This window comes from Mesoplodon bidens, assembly GCF_964165515.1.
Source record: "Mesoplodon bidens genome assembly, chromosome: 5".
Classification (NCBI taxonomy): domain Eukaryota; kingdom Metazoa; phylum Chordata; class Mammalia; order Artiodactyla; family Ziphiidae; genus Mesoplodon; species Mesoplodon bidens.
In genome coordinates this window covers 60720315-60740751 of record NC_138161.1, presented here as the reverse complement: position 1 = coordinate 60740751, position 20437 = coordinate 60720315, and the positions used below count along the sequence as shown (strand labels likewise).

Genomic DNA, 20437 nt, shown 5'->3' with positions numbered 1-20437 from the left:
CAAAAAATACATTAAAGAAATTCCAAATGAAGGCTTAGGGATTCTCCTTTTACAAGATCCACCCGTATGAACTCTGATTTAGCTCTTCAGGTTCTTTTTTGGTTTTGTTTGCTTCTAAGTTCTGATAGTTCTAGTTTCTGGATAAGTGACCTCTGGAAAAGTCAGTAAAACTTCTGAGATGTTGTATGTGTCTCTAAATCTATTCCATGTGAATTCATATAAAAAGTCCTCAAAATAAAGTGTTTGCACTCATCATAGAAACTTAAACTGAGCCAAAGTGAACATTCGACACTCTAAATCAGTGCTTCTCAAACTTGAATGTGTACACAAATCACGGAATTCTTGTGAAAATGAAGATTCTGATTCAGTAGGTCTGAGGTTGGGCCCAGGATTCTGCATTTCTAATCAGGTAATGCCAAGTCTGCTAGCCCCACATACTAAACTTAAAGAGTAGCAAAGCTCTAGAACACATACCTCTTTTTTTCTCTCTCCTTCTATTTCTAAATCCTCTCATTCCTTTGCTTTTTCCTTTTCTTGCTTTACCCTTTTTTGTTGTTTTAAGTCTGCCACAGGAACTGCTACAGTCTAGCCCTGTAGATAACGCTTGGAGCTATAAAGGTTTTCCAAACTATAACATAAGCTGTAAAAATCACAGTGCAGAAGGGTGAAAACACTACAGCAGTCATAAACTTCCTCAAAATGTGACCAAAAATAATATAATCAATATAGATGACATGATTTTTAGGATATGTAGCTATTTTAGTGTATTTCTTAGCAATTAAATATTTTCCTTAGGATATGATTCCAAAAAAAATATGATGTTAAATTTTTTAATGGGCAGTAAGAATCTGTTATTTATGCTAAGATTCAATAGCATTCAATAAATGAGCTGCTAATTATGAACAGAATAATGGTGCTTAAACTGATCCTTATAACCTGGTAATATTGTTTTTTCTTGATCTAGTCTAAAATTATACGAAATTCTGCTACCAAGTACACCTAATCCTCAAGAGACGAGCTTTCTAATGAATCCGTACTGGAACTACATATGCCTTAGAATCTTATGTAAATTCCACTTACAGTTGCATTACACCAGATTCTATCAAATGGCTCATAACTCTCATAGGAATTGCTAGATTTAGAATGAGCCCTTTAAAATAATAACTGCTGGCATTCATATGGTAACAGAAATGTTGTCCTTACCAAAGACTCTGTGCTCCTAATCAACAAGCAGGAGTCTCATTTTACAGTGGGGAAACCTGAAGCATATCCAGGATATACAACCAGGTGAACACAGGGCAAAAAGAATATGAAACTCCTACCTTTAAAACCTATCCTATAATCATGACACACTACAGGTCAAACATTGTTAAACCTCCTTTTAGGTACAGGAACTAATTCTTTAAATCAAAATTATGTAAAGTGGCTGGTTTCTCAGTAACATTAAGAAATACAGTTTCTGTATGATATTAGTCTCTTGCCAATATAAGGCACAACAATGTAAGTGGAATCCATCTCTGTGGTGTAGTTTTCTCCCAGGGAAACTGAAGCAGATAATTCTACTCCATCATTGCATCAAAATGCAGTGGCCACAACACTGCATTCTAGTGGCCAAAGGAGAGCATAATCAGAAATGTCTTTGGGACTCTGGAGTAAAACTTAAATATCTGAAGTCTAGAAGTTAATAAGAAAATATTATAAATAAGAATTGCTATAGACAAAGAAATCTTGCATTTAAGATTAAAATGAAAATATAAGAAAGAAAATATATTATCCAAAAGCTCCAGTCACCACTCCAGTTATATAAATTTGGCCCCTGTTTTGTAGCTGACACTATATTATTCTCATCCACAACTGGACTAAGATTTTCCTCTAACTCTTCCTGTAACTCAGCAGCAAAGCTTGAATCCCTTTCATTTATTAGCTGGAAACAAGTATCAAACAATTAAACTACTTACTGAGAAATGCCCCATTTTAAAAAGAAAACAGTTAATGTTCAAAATACTCAAATTAATATAAAAAGGACAATATTTAAGCTTTTAGAAAAGAGTAATTAATATGTTTTTGCTTCTATAGTTCATATGTTTATACATGCAACATATACTTTCCAACTACTACTATTTATTAGGTAGTTTAGTTGGCACTAGAGTGAACCAGGAGTTCATAGTCAGCTAGAGGAACAATTAAACAGAAAAAAAAAAAAAAAGTAACGGGAGTTAACCATTCTCTCTTTGGAGAATAATTTGCAATGCCTAATAGGGGGTCTAAGATGGGTATACATGTACTACGACCAGCAATTTAATGTACATGAAGTTAACAATGTTTTTAATACTAAGAAAGTGGAAACAACCTTACTGTCCATTGGTAGGGAAATTGGTAAATTAACTCTGATTTATACAAACATGAAGAAATAAAATAAATGAATCAGATGTCTCAACCAGGCACTGGCCTCAACCTATAGAGTGCTTAGGGGAAAGGTTATACCCTATGCGAGATATTGGCCCATGGGGTGGTCACTCACAAAAGAGCAGTCACTATGGAGTTAAAAAAAAAGGGGCGGGGGTGGAGCGGCATCCATCATAAGACCACAAAGCTCACCAGGACTCTTAAACACTGCTGCCGCGACTGCAGTCACCACCTATGCCTCTTTTAACAAAAATGCTGATCCTCAGGGTTACAGGGAAAAGCTCCCACAGCACCCATGTGGCACAATAAAGGGGTAATTCAAACACAACTTCAGCTTGAGTTTCCTAAACTCTATGAAGTAACCACTGCCATGGGGGAAGCCCCTAACCCTGGTGATTCTGATTTGAGGTTCTCTGGAGGAAGAAATTTACAAATAGGAAAGGATAGAGAGGACCCCCTCCACAGGAAGTACATTCACTAACCATCAAAAAGAGAGAGAAAAAAAGAAACAAACACGGCTGGATACAGGGAGAAGAAACCAACCAAAAACAAAACAAAACAAAAAAATTGAAACAGAGGTCCACAATCTGACGCAGTTGGAAATCTAAAATGTATTAAAATAATTTATACAACAAAAGGCAAAGATTGGCTTTCATACCTCTACAGCATAGGGTTTTTTAAAAATATATAACCATTCTTTTTATTGAAGTATAGCTGATTTACAATGTTGTGTCAGTTTCAGGTGTACAGCAAAGTGATTCAGTTCTAAATATATATTCTTTTTCAGATTCTTTTCCATTATAGGTTATTACAAGATATTCAACATCAGTAGGTCCTTGTTGTTTATCTGTTTTATATATAGTAGTGTGCACATATTAATCCCAAACTCCTAATTTACCTCTCCCCCTGCACCATACCCTCTGGTAACCATAAGGTTGTTTTCTATGTCTGTGAGTCTCTTTCTGTTTTGTAAATAAGTTCATTTACATCATTTTTTTTAAGATTCTACATATAAGTGACATCGTATGATTTTTGTCCTTGACTTACTTCACTTAATATGATAATTTCTAGATCCATCCATGTTACTGCAAATGGCATTATTTCGTTCTTTTTTATGGCTGAGTAATATTCCATTGTATATATATGTACCACATCTCCTTTATCCATTCATCTGTCGATGGACACTTAGGTTGCTTCTATGTCTTGGCTATTGTAAATAGTGCTGCTATGAACATTGGGGTGCATGTATCTTTTCTCTAGATATATGCACAGGAGCGGGATTTATAGCATAGGTTTTGAATGAACTTCAACATCTCCTGAAATGCATTGATTGGCAAATCTTCATGGCTCTACTGAATACTGGGCTCAAACGACAGTTATACCTGAAGATCTAAAGAACTAAATTTAAACAAGTTACCCTCTATAATCTTAGAGGAATTACTCAACATAAAATAGACAACAAATAGGTATGTCTCACCTTAACTACCAGAACTACTATCTTGCCTACATTCTCCCCGGTCATAGAACACATTGCCCTAAAATATCCTGTAGTGGCAAAGGATGCTCTGACCCAATGAGTAATAAATTTATATCAAGTCTTTGGGGCTTACAAAATGCTTTTATAAAAGTCGGACCCTATGGACCACCCCTCAACCCCTAGTTAAAATAGCTAACATAGCTCAATGTAAAATAAAACAGGGCCTTCAAAGATTGAGATTTATTATATAAGACCTAATTAGTGAAAGAGTGATTATCCCTATTGCTTCTCCATTTAACAGCCCAATGCGGCCTGGTAAAGATGGAAAAATGAATAGTGCCTCACAGTTGATTACTGTATCCCTGATGCTATGGTCCTACCCGTGAAGGCCCCTCTACCCAATACTATTAAAATTACTGACACCATCCAATCAGAAACTGGTAAATATTTTGATAAGTTAGACAAATATGTTCTGTTCAGTGACCTCTCAGTCACAGTTTGCCTTCCCCTCCAGAGGGACATGATATACCTTTACCTGGCTAGTCATAAGGTATCTCAAAAGCCTTGCCACCACATACAACCTTTATAGGTAACTGTATCCAATTCTCTCCAGGAGCACAGGTATGATGTTACATTCATTATCCTCCTCTGAGGACATTCTTTTGACACACCCATTCAGGATGTACAAATACTCATGAAAAGAGGAGGGGTCATTGCCCCACACATAGTGTAAGGCCTGCTACCTTGGTTACATTCATGAAAACTATTTGGTAAACCAAGGGCCACTCCACCCCTTACAATGTCAAGGAGCAACATTAAAACAAGTCCAACAAGGAACAATATATATCCCATATCCTGTGATAAACCATAATGGAAAAGAATATGAAAAAGAATGTATATATCACTTTGCTGTACAGCAGAAATTAACACAACATTGTACATCAACTATACTTGAATAAAATAAATTTTAAAAAAACAAAGTCCAACATCTTTTAGGTCCTTTTGGATACTGGAGGCTATATATTACTCATTTACAAATTTTACTTAAGCCTGTTTATGCTGTTACTTGCAGGTCAATCCACCCTTAATAGGTGGATTCCCAAAAAAGATTCTAAAATTTGTCAAAATTATAATATAACAGACACTCCCAACAGTGCTACTTCCTCTCCCTATCCCCCCGCACACGAAAAACCCCACACACAAACACACGTAAAAACACACAAAGAATCCTTCACTGTAGAGACTTTAGCAGCCTCTTTTCATGACTCCTGGAGTCTCTGGACCACCCACAGTGTCCATAAGTTGTCCACTGGCTTCTGATGCAAGAAACTCTCTCCTCACCTCCACACAATATGCCATTTAAACAGCAATGACTGACAGCACACTGGACCCTCCTAGAAGTAGAGGCCCTCACAAGCCCTGAGCCTATGACCCTCCATACCCAGTTGCCCATTATGCCTTGGGTCCTGGAAGCAACACCTTGCAAGCTCAGCATAGCCACCAAGGTCTCCTTGCTGCAGGATAGAAACACATCTGGGCCCTCTGGCATATCCCACTTACAGGCAGGCATGGCCCTCCCCGGTTCTCATTCAGATGTCATGGTGCTAGAAGAGGTCACCCCTCTCCCGAACCCCTTGAATACCTGGAGACCAGTTTGGATTCAGCTGAGTGAAAGCAATAGGAGTTCAACACTTCTAACTCCCATCTTAAGTCTGACGGACAAACTTCCTGTTCAGTGGACAGCATCACGACCCCTACACATGCTGGAGCTCACTGGAGACCTACTGCTTTTCATCCCTTAACCAGGATGGCCCTGATAAAGGAAAGGACCCAGAGGTCAGCACAACTGGCTGAACTTCCCACAGTTTTCTTAATACTGAATGCTCTGGCCAGCAATCGGCTCCATCTGCACATTTTCACAGACTCTTGGGCCATTGCCTAGAAGTTGTACCATTTGGAGAAAGAACTCTGGAACTCTCTTGCTTTCAGATACTCAAAATATAAATCATGGTCCACGTGTCTATACATATACTAAAGCCACAATAAAAGGTCTCACCAAGACACTCCTTATCCCCATCAAGAGTTCCAGACATTACTAATAGTGACCAAGGTACTCATTTTATTTCTCAGAATACACATCATTGGGCTCTTGAACAAGGCATTCCATGGAACTTACATTTTCCTTACTGACTTCAGGCTGCAGCCCTCATACCACAGCCATGATGGCTTAAACAAGTTCAAAATTAAACTCAATGAAAAATGGTACATTTCAGTCATCAGTCAGACACCAACGGTGAATTGTAAGCAGTCTCATTCAATTTGTTTAAGTTTACCTGGTCACAGCTTTTAGCCTCACCCCCTCCTTCTTCCTCTCTGTCCCTCAAATGGGCAAGTTGGTAAAAAAAAAAAAAAAAGCCTGGGTGCTCTTTCCTTTGGTGTGGGTGGGAGAGTCAAACCAAGCAAGACCCTCTAGGCACACAGGAACCCCTGACCCCACCCCGTAACCACAATAAAAGCCCAGAGCTAGCCTCCTTCCCTTGCCCCTTCAAATCATTTTGGATCTTCTTGAGGAGACTGTCCTGCTCTTCCCTCTTCACTATGTACCTATATAAGTAATAAGCCTTTAAATAAAAGCAGTAAACCTCTTCACGGTGTGTGTGTGGCATCGTCAGTTTCTCTCTCCAAATCAAATGTTGGGTAGAGTCCATTCTGGCTTTACAGAGTGGCCACAGCAGAATCCTAGCTCTCTAAGGTATTAGCTATGCGGTCACTTGCAGTCGCTCAACCTCTCTAAATCTGTTTTCTCCACTCCACAGTCTGGGTAACAATGTTCTCTAGTCTAGACAGTAAGCTCATTGCGAGCAGGGATCACGTCTGTGTTGCTCTGCATTTATCCCAAACACGCAGTGCCAGGGACATAGCTGAATGAGTGACTGCTTCGGTCCATAAATACCTACCTGGCCTATTTCGTAGTAATGTTTTGAGACTCAACCGACATAGCACATTCATTTATTTGATCATCCAACAATTATTTGAGTGCCTCTGCCGTTTTATAAACTATAAAATGCTCTGGATTAAAAGGGACTGCACTGACTGCAACTCCCTAAAAGTAAAATACACACACACAACCAAGGTAAAAGCAATGAGGATAGTGTTGAGAAATGCAGGTATTCCTGCAACAAAGGTGGGCTTTCACCCTAGAGATTAATCAGCAAGTCCTTCCGTTAATCAAATAAGGTAGTAAACAAATAAAACTAGCTGAAACCAAAAACGTGGTTGACAGCACAGTGATTTAAACTATCTACAGTTCTGAGCCCTTTTATCAAGAGCTGAAAGTTAAGGGAATGGCGTGAGACCGGATCGACGTGATCCCACGTCGGAATCCTGACAGTGGGGCCTTAGGCTGGGGCGTCCGGACTAGCACATCTCGGGACCAAATGCCAGCGTTCCACGCCCACAAACAAGCAGATCTTCCCACCACCGCGCAGACGGAAAGGCTCCCAGGAAGCACAGGACACCGTTTCCTCGGTAACAACTTGGCAAATTACTCTAAAGAGCGCCAAGAAAAGGAAAAAGACGAAATAATTTTCATAATCTGAGAGGGTTCAAACAACCTTCGTGAAGAAAACTGCCGGGTACATCCCCCGCTTGGGAACTCATCCCAGCGCGGCGCCGCTTACCTGGCGGACCATCAGAGCGCCTTCCATCGCGGATCCCTCCGCCGCCGAGGTACCGCGCACGCGCGCGCCGCCGCGGGGAGGGGGCGGCAGGCGCGCGCCCCGCGGCCCCCGGCGCGCGCTCCGGGCTCCCGGCCCCGCGCGACCCTCCCGACCGCCCTCCGAGGGCCACCTTGGGTCCCGTCGGCGCGTCTTGCGCCCTCTGGCGGCCATTCACGACTTGCCCCCTCCACACACACCCCAACCCCAGGATGTAATGTTAATTTGTTAGCCGGCAGGCCTATCTTTGCTAGGAATCAGGATGAGTCCCTGTCCTTACCTACCTCCCAACCTCAAACTCATGTGCCTACCGTGAAGTGGGTTCTAGGCACAAGTCACTCCTCAAAAAGCCTCCACTCTGCTTCTCATTTGTACGTACCCTGCTCCAATGTGCAGAAAAAGTGAATTGCATGGCAAGGTCTGTTCCTTCAAATAAGCAATTGAAGTTATTGATAAAAAAGCTATTGAATGTTGTTGCAGATGCTAGTTCCAAAAAAGCTATAAAAGACATTTTGAGAACAATTGAGGAATATTGAATACGAAACGTTTATTAGAGCTAGTGTTACAAAATAATGAATGACAGATAAATTTATTGATATTTGTTTATGGATAATTAATACTTTTGGTTATGTTAGAGAACGTCTTTATTATTAGAAAATTCGTGCTCGAGTATTTAGGAGTGAAGTGTCATGATGTCTGCAACTTGATTTCAAATGCTTCAACAAAGATAGATGCCAGAGAATGGATGTGTCCCCCCAAATTCATAGATTGGCGCGTAGTCTGCTTCCACCGTGTGAGGACACAGTGAAGAAGACTGCCGTCTATGAACAGGTCGCCGGCTCCCACCAGACACCGAATCTGCTATTGTCTTGAGCCTGGGCTCCCCAGATTCCACAACCCTGAGAAATAAATATTTGTTGTTTAAGCCACACAGTCTGTGGTATTTTTGTTTTGGCAGTCTGAGTGGACTAAGACAATACATAGAGAGCAAAATAGCAAAATGTTAACAATTATTGCATCTTTGTGGCAGGTATACCTTTCTATTTCTGTATGTTTGAAAATAATCATGTGAAGTTGAGGAGGAGGAAAGAGTCAAATCCAGTTCCACAGAAAGTCAGATATTGAGTGTATTTTTAAAATATATTATACATGCTAAAGGACAAATTACCTAATAAGATAATCAAGAAAGGATAGGTTCTTGTCCTTGTCCTGCAAAACTTTGCATAAGCTGTGTTTTCCTTCAATGTGGTGTACAAGAATAGGCTGAAGAAAAAATGACTGTCTATTCTTTGAACCAGAAGCCACACACTTCGTTGGATTGAAAGAGTTTAATAATGCCAGTATTTTTCTTAATAGTACTTTAATGGTAAGATGAAAGGGATCAGTATACAAAGTATTTTTTAACTATTTAAAATTTTGAAACAATTTCAAACTTACATAAAAGTTGCAAATATGTTACAATAACCTTTTCCTTAAACCATCTGAGAGTCAACTATGGACTCAGAATACTTTGGTGAATACTTTCTACATACCAGGACATTCTCCTAAACAGTTACAATATGACCAACAAAATTGAGAGATTAACATTATAATACTGGCCTCTAATTCACACACCCCACTAAAGTTCTACCAATTGTCCCAATAATGTCCTTTATAGCAAAAGAATCTAGTCCCAAATCATGTTACAATCAGTTGCCATATCTGTTTCGATGTGCAATATATATTAAAGCTGTCCACTGCACAGAACCGCTCCTCATCCATCCCACCTTAACACCCCTTGCCCAGCCATTGCAGTCACTGCATACTTCACTCTCCTCACCCTGCTCTGGTTCTAAATCCCCTCACAGTGCTGCCCCCACTAAATAGTTTAAACTATTTGTAAAGGCTGAAAAAATGAAAATCATCTGATAAAGGAAGATCCTGTGGTTGGGCTGAACGAATCACTATTCAGGTTTTAGATCCAATTTAAAGTGAATGGCATTGGTTTTAAAAATCTAATTTTTAAGAAAAAGGAGAATAGCAGTGAATATCAAATTTCTGCAAGGGTAAAAATTATTTATGTTGTAAACAATAGAAGATATCATAAGAGAAAAATTAATAATGTCCATTAAAATATAAAATTCCAAATGTTAAAAAAAATAACACATTTTTAAAAGACAAAGACTTGATAGCTTTTTTTTTTTTTTTGCAGTACGCAGGTCTCTCACTGCTGCGGCCTCTCCTGTGGTGCAGCACAGGCTCTGGACGTGCAGGCTCAGTGGCCATGGCTCACGGGCCCAGCCGCTCCGCGACATGTGGGAACCTCCCAGACCGGGGCACAAACCCGTGTCCCCTGCATCGGCAGGTGGACTCTCAACCACTGCGCCACCAGGGAAGCCCCATAGTATTTTTAAGTTAATAAAAAATAAACAACTAACTAAAGTAATTCCCTTTTTATTTAAATGTTGCTTGTTGAATGTTGGATTGACAGAAAGATTTTGGTTTTGATTTGAATCACTTTTGTAAGATGCAAGTGCCCTGAATGTATCTTTAGCCTAGTAGGAAAGAGCCGAAAGAGAAAAAGAGGATTGAGAAAGGGAAAGGGATAATAATGTTATCTGGGAGAGTAGCATAAGATCCACTGGACAGAACAACTTTAGAGACTGGCAAAATCTAAGGGTACCTGTGAAGTAGAAGCTAGTGTTGGGATAAAAAGAGAGAAGAGCAAGCTGAGAGAGCTCTGACGTCATTTGCTAAAGGTATTGGGTTTCTAGCTTTCATTTCATTAAACCGTGAATTATTTAAATCCACCTTGAGCCAATTTCTGAAATGGGATGCCTTATATTATCTAATGTAGCACTGTAACCTATGGTGTTAAATAAATAAACATACCTAAATTTGACCTGCCATCTCACACCCCTTTCCTATTCCTTTGCTTTAATGATATCACTTAACCTCACAATTTTAGCATTGCTACTTTAAGTAGAAATGCTTTGCTTTTACAAAGATATAAGTAAATGTTTTCTAATAGACTATTGATAGGGTAATTAAATTTAGAGATCATCAAACATGTTGAGACAATGTTTTCCCTTACATAACACTCTTCCTGGAAATTAGACATATTTAGAAACTATATTATCTATTTTATTGAATCTAACAGGCCACAGGAGTATTATTTTTTTAAATCTCTAGTAAGATCATTAGCAGTTTAACATTGAATTATAACAATTCATGGATAAGTGTTAATTCTGCCTACAAAAGATAACACAAATTGTGCTCACGGTAGTTAGAACTCAATGTTAAATATATACAAATTGTAAAATATGTAGTATTTTTTGTGTAGCTCTGTTTGTTGGGGACAGAGAATAGAGTACTAATATCAGTGAGTATCTTGCCTTGGACCACACAACGGTGCATTTAAAAGTAAGTCCAACCCCTGGGGAACAGCATCTGTATGTGTTTCAGATCCTAGACAAGAAGAAGGTCATAGAAGAAAAATATGTGGCTTGAATTCTCAATTCTTTCAAAATGAAGATTACAATTTGAAGGATTTTTTTCAGTGAAAACTTCTCAGAACAAGATGCCTGACCATGTTCAACATGGCTGGAAAACTCCTGGTAGTTATTTCTACTCAGTGAGAAATTCTGTGGAAGAGAAAATGGTCCAAAGGGAGGAAATGGAAGGTGATGTGTTTGGTTCCATTCTCTAGAAATTGAACCTGAGAAAGAGATTCCTGTACAAGTGACCTGCTGAGGGAGTGCTGCTTAGGGGAAACTTATAAGGGAAGCAGGAAAGGAGAGGCAAAGTAGACACTCATGTGGGTGCAGCTGAAGTTCATCCTGATCCCACAGGGAGCTCTAGAGCATGAATGTCATCACAGGCACACATGACGACATTCACCTTGAGGCAAGAGGATTGGTCTTTGATACCCTCATATTGGCTTGGGACCACCGGGCGTGGGGTGGTGGGAGAGCACAGGCACAGAATGCTTAACCTTCCAGGCATTGCCACATGTGGCAGCTCCTTTTGGTTGAGGGCAAGTTTCAGTACAAGTGTGCTGCTGTGCATCTTAGCGGTCAACACTCAGTTGGAGGCAGTGAACCGGCCTGGTAAATGGACTATGGGCAGTTCACCAACAGGATCAACTACAGGTAATATTTTTATTTGTGTTCTTTTCTCTTTTTTCCTAAGCTGTCACCATTTCCTTCAGTTGCATATTCTAACTCCAGAACATTTTTGGTAGTTGTCATTAATATAATTGTTCAAAATAAAACTGGATTTGATCCCGGGTTCCAGCACCAAAAAGAAAAAAACAAAAACAACCGGATTCTAGTCTTCAAACATCTTTTTATTTAGCATCCGGGTTCACCGTTAACTAATACTTTAAAAAAGCAAAATAAAAAGGTTAAATTACTTTTCAGAAAAGTTACCAAAAGTCTTCACTCTGCATAAGGCATATTGTTGGGTAGATAAGGGAAAAAGCTTTGAGCAAGATAGAGTGGATTTTTGTTGTTGTTGTTGTTGTTGCACCTTGCAGCTTGTGGGATCCCCGACCAGGTATTGAACCTAGGCCTTTGGCAGTGAGAACACCAAGTCCTAACCACTGGACTGCCAAGGAATTCCCAAAATAGAAGTGAATTTAAATTTTGGCTCTAATATTCACTAGCTGTATGATTGTGTGTAAGTTTCTTCTATGTGCCCCATCTGCTTCTTTATCTGGAAAAAAGAGGAATAGTAATCCCTTCTTAGAATTGTTGTGAGGTTTAAAGAAAACATGGTAGAGTTCTAATTGTAGTTCTGGTGATAGGGTGGGCCACTTACTTGGACCAACTTTCCCACTAAGAATAACTACAAATGCTTTATAAAATATTTTTTCAAAAATCTTCTGTAAATTATCAGAGAGCTGACAAGATAGTAAGAATTATCAGGCCAGTATCTAAGGAACCTAGAAGCATGAGTGAAGTAATGAAGACGCTTTTGCTTTGAATCTGGCCAAACACTAAGTTTTAGTTTACAAGGCCTGGTGAAGAGAATGACAGAAGGTAAAGTCCCAATGTGGAGAGTCTAATGGGAAACCACCTTCTCATAAAGCTGGGCATGAACTTGAAGAAAGCCCATCCCATGCTCTCACCTGTAAGAGATTAGAAGGTGAGTTGGGGAACGCATATTTGAAATTTTGTTATTATAGACCAACCATTACACTGCTTTGCAGACCATATTCACACTACCTATGTGGTCCAAACAAATTTCAATGTGAATTTAGTTTAAAACCATCCTGCAAGTCCTTTTTATATAGAAAATTCCAAGCTAATAAATATAGAAGAAATGATGAAATTGGATATCACAAGTATGAAATAATGGATCTAGACTTGTGCTCTCCAGTACAGTAAGCACACCCACAATTTGCTAAATTTAAATCAATTAAAATTAAAATTCAGTTCCTTAGTCACACTACCACACTTCAAGTGCTCTATTGACTCTAGTGGCTGCCATATTAACAGCACAGATGTACAATACTTCCATCAACTTAAAGTTCTATTGGGCAGCCCTAATCAAGACAATGATCATCAGTGGCTGCTATTTCACTACTGAGTGAAATATGAGGATGTTAAGGTAGATGGATTGGCTGACAACATCTAAATCCACCATCAGTTTTAACACACACACACACACACACACACACTCAAACACATACATTCATTGCGGCAAATTTTAAAGACCTTCACAAATTTCCAGAACTCCCTTAAGGATGATGCTACCGTCACTGAGAAACCCTGATCTTTGTCTTGGCTCACGGCTACCTGGAATAAAGACTATATATCTCCCAATTTCTTTGCAGATAGGTGTGGCCTTGTAACTAATAACTGGCCATTTTATGTTAATAGAAATGTCCTAAAAGGGAAGGACAGGGGCTTCCCTGGTGGCGCAGTGGTTGAGAGTCCGCCTGCCGATGCAGGGGACACGGGTTCGTGCCCTGGTCCGGGAAGATCCCACATGCCGCGGAGCGGCTGGGCCCGTGAGCCATGGCCACTGACCCTGTGCGTCCAGAGCCTGTGCTCCGCAACGGGAGAGGCCATAACAGTGAGAGGCCCGCGTATCGCAAAAAAAAAAAAAAAAGGGAAGGACATATTCTTCTTAATTCTGATGGTTGGGATATGTTATGTAGGCCTAAATGGCAGGAGCTGCAGCTGTGTTGGATGAAAGACATATATTGAGGATGAAGAACAAATCTGAGTACCTGAAGTACTGAGTAAAGTACTGGAATGCTTACATTTATGTGAGAGAAATAAACTTTAACCTTATTTTAACCACTTTGTTTTGGATTTCTGTCACTCAAGCTGAACCTAACCCTAACTAAAACAGGTAGATATTTTTATCATCTCTATTTTACAGATGGGAAAACAGAGGCTAACTTGACTGCCCAAGGTCATACAGCTAGTAAGTAACAGACTTGGGATTTGAAATTGGACCATCTAATTTAAGAGCTTATGCTCTTACTGACCATGATATTTTATCCCTGCTACTAGATAAAGGGGAAAGAGACTACTGGAACAGGAGCAACTGATGATATATATATATTTTTTACATTTTATTTATTTACTTATTAATTTATTTTTGGCTGCATTGGGTCTTTGTTGCTGTGCACGGGCTTTCTCTAGTTGCGGCGAGCGGGGGCTACTCTTCGTTGTGGTGTGCGGGCTTCTCATTGCAGTGGCTTCTCTTCTTGCAGAGCACAGGCTCTAGGTGCGTGTGCTTCAGTAGTTGTGGCACGTGGGCTCCGTAGTTATGGCTCGTGAGCTCTAGAACACAGGCTCAGTAGTAGCGGCGCGTGGGCTTAGTTGCTCCGCGGCATGTGTGATCTTCCCGGATCAGGGCTCAAACCCATGTCCCCTGCATTGGCAGGCAGATTCTTAACCACTGTGCCACCAGGGAAGTCCCAACTGATGATATTTTAAGTATGAGATAATTGTTGGAACAAATTTCTCAGGAGGTGATGGGGACAGTAATGAGAATTGCTCATGTTTCAAAGCTTAGAAAGAAATTACACTTACCTTTAGTTTAACATATTATGTAGCTGTAATTCAGGAATTCTTTTGCAAAAGAGCAAGCCCATCCTTTTGGCTTCTGTTATGTTTATGAAGTAAGTTATTTTAATGATGTATAATTTTAAAATCTTCACTTCATAACATTTAAATGGATACTGCTTATACTTCAACCCAATTTGCTGTAAAATCAAGGTGCATGTTTCCCCTTCTGCTCAATATACAGACCCAATAGCCTGTGTTTCTGTTTACAAAGTTTCTAGGGATTAATTTAAGTGTCTCATGAACATACATTTTTGAGGACAACGTATAGTGACTCTTGCTATGACATAGGCCCTTTCTTTATGGGCAAAGAATTGTTAACTAAGAATCTAATGAATGGAGGGTTCAAATAAGTTAGTCACTGAATTTGGGTTAAAATACAGGCAGTGTGGCACATGCAAAATTCCCTTTGGGAAGCCCAAAAAGACACCTCAAAGACACAAAGCAGCTGCAGAGGTGCATTGTGTTATTTCTTAGTTGAGCAAATCTATAAATACCAGAGATTTATTTAATTATGTTTATCACAGAACTACTGCTTACCTCGCGGTAGTTTAATCTAAGTAATACCAAGAGGTGCTGCTACAAGAAAGAAATATATTTGAAATGGTTCTTGTCGGTTCATTCTATTTAATTTTTAATTTTAACTATTTGACTAGGTAAGTCACATGATTCAAATGTGAAGAAATATGTTTTATTATTTTTGAATTAGTCACTTCCTGAAGAGTTTTGCATTTGATGATGAATTTCTATATGGAATCAGGCCAACATTGGTCCTTTCAGAAGTATTCAGTAAGCACTGACATTTTAACAAGCACTAAAAGAGTCCGGCTTTTCACTTGTAGGGGTTGTTAAACTTTCTGGTTTGAAGACTGCCTTCATGATCTGGCCATATCTTCTTATTGCCTGCACTTTTCTGAACTTAATATTTTTCTTTAGAAATGGCTCAAAAAAAATTTTTTTTTACTAGTTTGGCCTCCTCCCTAAGCAAATACTTGAAATCTTGGATATGAAGTCCATTTTCATATGTACATATGAAAATGTACGTATTTCATAAGTACATTTTCATGAAGTACATTTTAATGTACAGAGGCAAAAAAAATGTACGTTTTTGCCTCTGTACATTAAAATGTACACTATACATCTGTCTCTCCCCCAAAACTACCTCATGGGCACAGAGTTGTGCTGTGCAATCCCCCATCAAGGAAAGACTTGTTGGTCAGCTGCCAGGAGTGTGGTCAGCAGACAGCTGCCAGCTGTCAGCTCCTTCTAGGCTAGGTCTGCAGATGCCACCTCACCTGAGGTCACATCCTCACAGGGTAGCCTGAACCGGGATTCTGTGAGGTGAGGGAGAGAGAGAGAGAGAGGCACTGGGGTATTAAGGCCTGGCCGTCTCGGTCTGATGCATGTCAACTCTGATCTGCAATATTTCCTCCAGCGCTTCCCCACTGGAGTGGCTAAGGCTTTGCCAAACCTGCTTTGTATTTTGATTTCCTCTCTGCCCAATCCCGCTTCACCCCTTTCCTTTCTTGTGTTGATTCCAAATAAGCAACTTGTACCTCCATCTCTGTCTCAGCATCTGTTTCCAAAGAACCCAACCTACAATACCATGCTTGAGAAAATACTGTCCTAAATCATATTTTTAGGACAAGTGTCAAAAGGTCTTTATAAAGACTGAAATAAAGCATGCAATTTAAAAATAAACGCCATGGAGTTCCCTGGTGGCGCAGTGGTTAAGAATCCGCCTGCCAATGCAGGGAACACTGGTTCGAGTCCTGGTCCAGGAAGATCCCACATGCTGGAGCAACTAAGCCCGTGCACCACAACTACTGAGCCTGCACTCTAGAGCCTGCAAGCCACAGTTACTGAAGCCCCGTGCACCTAGAGCCCGTGCTCCACAAGAGAAGCCACCACAATGAGAAGCCCGTGCACTGCAACGAAGAGTAGCCCCCACTCGCTGCAACTACAGAAAGCCCGCGCATAGCAACGAAGACTCAACGCAGACATAAATAAATAAATAAATAAATAAATAAAAATAAAGGCCATGAATATGATTTTATGTGATTGAAAGTAACGTGGCTTTTATACAAGGTGTCTAAAACTCAGTGCTATTTTAAGTCATCTAGTAAATGCTAGATGTACTACTTGGAAGTTATAAAAGTATACGAGCTGTTCAGATGATGGTTGAAAATCAAACTAAAAAATTATTGTAATGGATTAAAGAAAAAGGAATTTTAAATCCCAGGACAAATGCTGTTTTTTAAAAATGAGACTAAATTATATTTCACTATCATTTTATTTACAAATTAAGCCTGTGTATGAAAAAATTCAAATATATCACAGAATTTTGATTCCTTTCTGAAATTTCCTGCATACAAAGAAATAAGCAGAAGAGAAACTGCTAGTCCATGCAGTAAATACCTGAAACCACTGTAACAGAATCCTGTTTGAAATCCATAGGTATAACAATTATTATTGCTCAAATTTCGTGATTTAGGAAAACTTTGTCTTACTGCCAGACAATTCTGAATCTAAATGAGTCAGAATACACATGAATCAGTAGAGCATTGTTTAAGGCCAACAGGGGATGTCTTAAAGGACAAATGGTTCAGTAAAATCTTAAAATACCGAGATTGTGGTAAAACTGTTAGTATTCAGAGAACACTTATTTAAGTCTCCTGGGTTACCTTTTATATCTAAGCATTGAATAAAGACACTTATGTCCTAAAACTTGCCCCATAGTAAGAATTATGTGGGATATTTATTAAATTGACTCCTATACCTTTTCCCTAGAATGGATTCCAATTCAGTTGGTTTGGTGCAGGGCCTAGGAATCTGTATCATTAACACAGTCCCATATTTCCTATATTCAGACAAGTTTGAGAAACAGCTCATTAAGACATCTATATTTAAAACATCAAAGCTGCTTTTAACAGTCATCCACTGCTGCTTTAAGGGCTGTGATGTGTATTCAGGGACACCTGAATACGTATTTGCATGCGACCGGCTATAGCACTGTTAACAAGCCAACAGTGTCTGCATTCTATGACTGTGTGGTCTGGTTAGCTTCATTCTGTTCCAAGAACTACTTTCCCCAAATCCTGGTCAGCTGTCTGGCAAAGTAAGTTACTTGTTGCAAACAGAACTGAGAGCTCCTGGATTGAAAAATTCAAATCTATCACCACTGCTAGAAAAGTGCACATTTAAAAATCAAACAAACAAAAATGTCATCATTTTACTAGGTAAAATTCAAAAGCACTTTAAAACCACCACTTTACATATCTTAGTGTGAAACTACTTTAAATAAATAGAAATCCCTTAAGTGTAATGTTTTTGGTAAACATTATTTAAGTATGATATACATACAGGAAAGTGCTTGAATCATGTGTGTGAATTTTTACCAAATGAACACACCCATGTATGGCAGGATCCACAAGAATCAAAACATTACCAACACCCTGGAAGGCCCCCATATTCCACCCTCTTGATGACACTCCCTTCCCCACATGTGTAACTGCTATCCTGACTTCAAACACCATATATTAGTTTTATGCTTTTGAATTCTATATAAATGGAATCATACAGTATACTTTCTTTTGTTTGGCTTCTTTAAACATTATTAGTGAGGTTCATTCATGTTGTTGCATTAACTTTCACGTCTATATAGTATTTCACTGTGTGAATATACCACAACCCACTTATCCATTCTTCCATACTACCATTTAGGTACTTTCCAGTTTGGGGCTCTTACAAATAGTGGTGCTATAAACGTTTTGGGTCATATCTTCTGGTTGTGAACATGTATGTATGCATTTCTATTGTGTATTAGGTATTACTAACTCTACTTTGTAGATACCACCCATAGTTCTCCAAAGTGGCTGTAGAAATTTATGCTCCCACCAAAAATGTATGAGTTCTGGTTGCTCCACATCTGTATCAACACTTGATATTCTCTGTCCTTTCCATTTTAGTCATTCTAGTGTATATAAAATTGTATCTCGTGGTAATTTTAATTCACATTTTCCTGATGACTAGAAGCTGACCATCATTATTCAACGATTTTGTGAGGTGCCTGTTCAGGTCTTTCATGAGTCATGACAATGTCCACAAGCACCTTGGCTAGCCAGTCATTTCTCCCTACTTTTCTTCTGATTACTTTATCTGTCTCACATTTATAAACCCAACTTCTTGGTTCTGAATGAGAAGTACATAATAAGGAAAAGATGTACAGTATGATTGAGTACAAAGAGACCCTAGAAATCAGGAGGTCTGAATTCTGATATTAAGTGGCTGTGTGACACTGGGCAAATCAGTTAAACTTCCATTTCTCTTCTGTATTATGAGGGGGTTGGAATATATGATCAAAATCCCCACTAATCCAAGAACCTGCTTTACTTTCGGGAGCATTAAACCCCACATCTGCCTATTTATAATCATAATTGGTGTGTGTACTATCTGCTCTTTAAAAGACATCTTTTCTCTTTGAAGAGATGCTCTTTCAAAAACTCTTTTCAAAGAGTGTCCCGGATCCTTTCACAGGGTGCTTCTTTATGTTGCAGAACAATGGCTTTTCAGTTATTGATTGAACAATCCTTTTTTCCTGTGTTCTTAAGAGGCCTGAAGCAGATGCTATGAGTTCCCCACCCAAATCTCTTCAGCCATGAGTACCATTTCAGTGCCCACCAGCTGACCTCCCAACTGCCGGCACCTAAATCTCTTTGCAGAGGGTTTCCTGTGGCCACCAGAGCCTGATCTACTTATACTCATGTGCTGGGCACTGACTCTCCCTGTCTTTGTGGGAACAGCCTTCAGTGGACGACTGACAGCAGGTGGCTGTCAATCAATGATGCTGAAAGGATGCTAATTCCTTTGCACCCCAGGTGGAATATAACGAGGTGCATATTTTTCAGTTGTTCCCACAACTCCCCAGCAGGATGGTGCTCCAAAATGTTGACTTGCTTGATAAGAACACGTATTGGCTTCCTTCAGTTCTGTCTTAATTCTCTATTCCCCTACTGGTGCTTTCCTAGGATCACGTCGCAAATAAACTGCCTGCATGCAAATACATGTCTCAGTGTCAACTTCTGGGGAACTCGAACTAAAAGGGAGCCCTTAGAACAACTTCAGAGGCATTTTATCATACCTCACCTGGGAAAATTGGTTCCCTTCTTCATACTCTTATATTGTGGCAATACATTAAAACTAATAACCTGAAAATATTGGATTATTACCAAAAAGGACTAAAAATCACCCATTCTATAATGAATAAGCTTTCCCATGAATTTTTAAGTATTTCTCTACATAAAGTTGGTAATGTAGAGTTTTTCATTTCACACTGCTTCTTACCCCTTTAGAAATTGTTTAAAATATACTTAAGGAAATAAAATCCATGTTGCTACATTGGATCTTAAATAATTTGGCTTGCAGAATTACGAATTACAAAGCTTTAGTTCATTTGCCAAAAGTAGAGATGAGTACACTGATTTCCTTTCATTTATAAGTCTACTTTTAGAAACCATTCATTTTTTCAATTTAAAGTTAATATTAGAATGCTATGGGATTCCATGTACTATATTTCCAAATCACAGTGGTACATGATTATAGGACTTTTTGCAGTCTATAGTGAGGGCACCAATTCAATTTCATGATCTTAAGTAACAATCTATAAAGAGGGAAATAAAAAACTTTAAAGTTCATACTGAAAACAAGCCAAAATACAATAAGGTGGCACGTTTTTTTAGCAGATCTTGCCACACCCACAAAAAAAGGGAAAAATG

General features: G+C 39.2%; 1 protein-coding gene across 1 annotated transcript in view; it reads right to left on the bottom strand.

Moving 5' to 3' along the window:
- The window catches only part of GRAMD1C (GRAM domain containing 1C), a gene marked incomplete at its 5' end in the record, with an annotated part of 93566 nt that extends 85976 nt beyond the window's left edge, over positions 1–7590 (bottom strand). Inside the window, 2 exons of the mRNA XM_081235778.1 lie at positions 1775–1924; positions 7564–7590. Of these exons, the coding sequence (XP_081091904.1) occupies positions 1775–1924; positions 7564–7590 (177 nt within the window). The remainder of the gene's footprint in view (positions 1–1774; positions 1925–7563) is intronic.
- Between the last annotated feature and the right edge of the window lie 12847 nt (positions 7591–20437).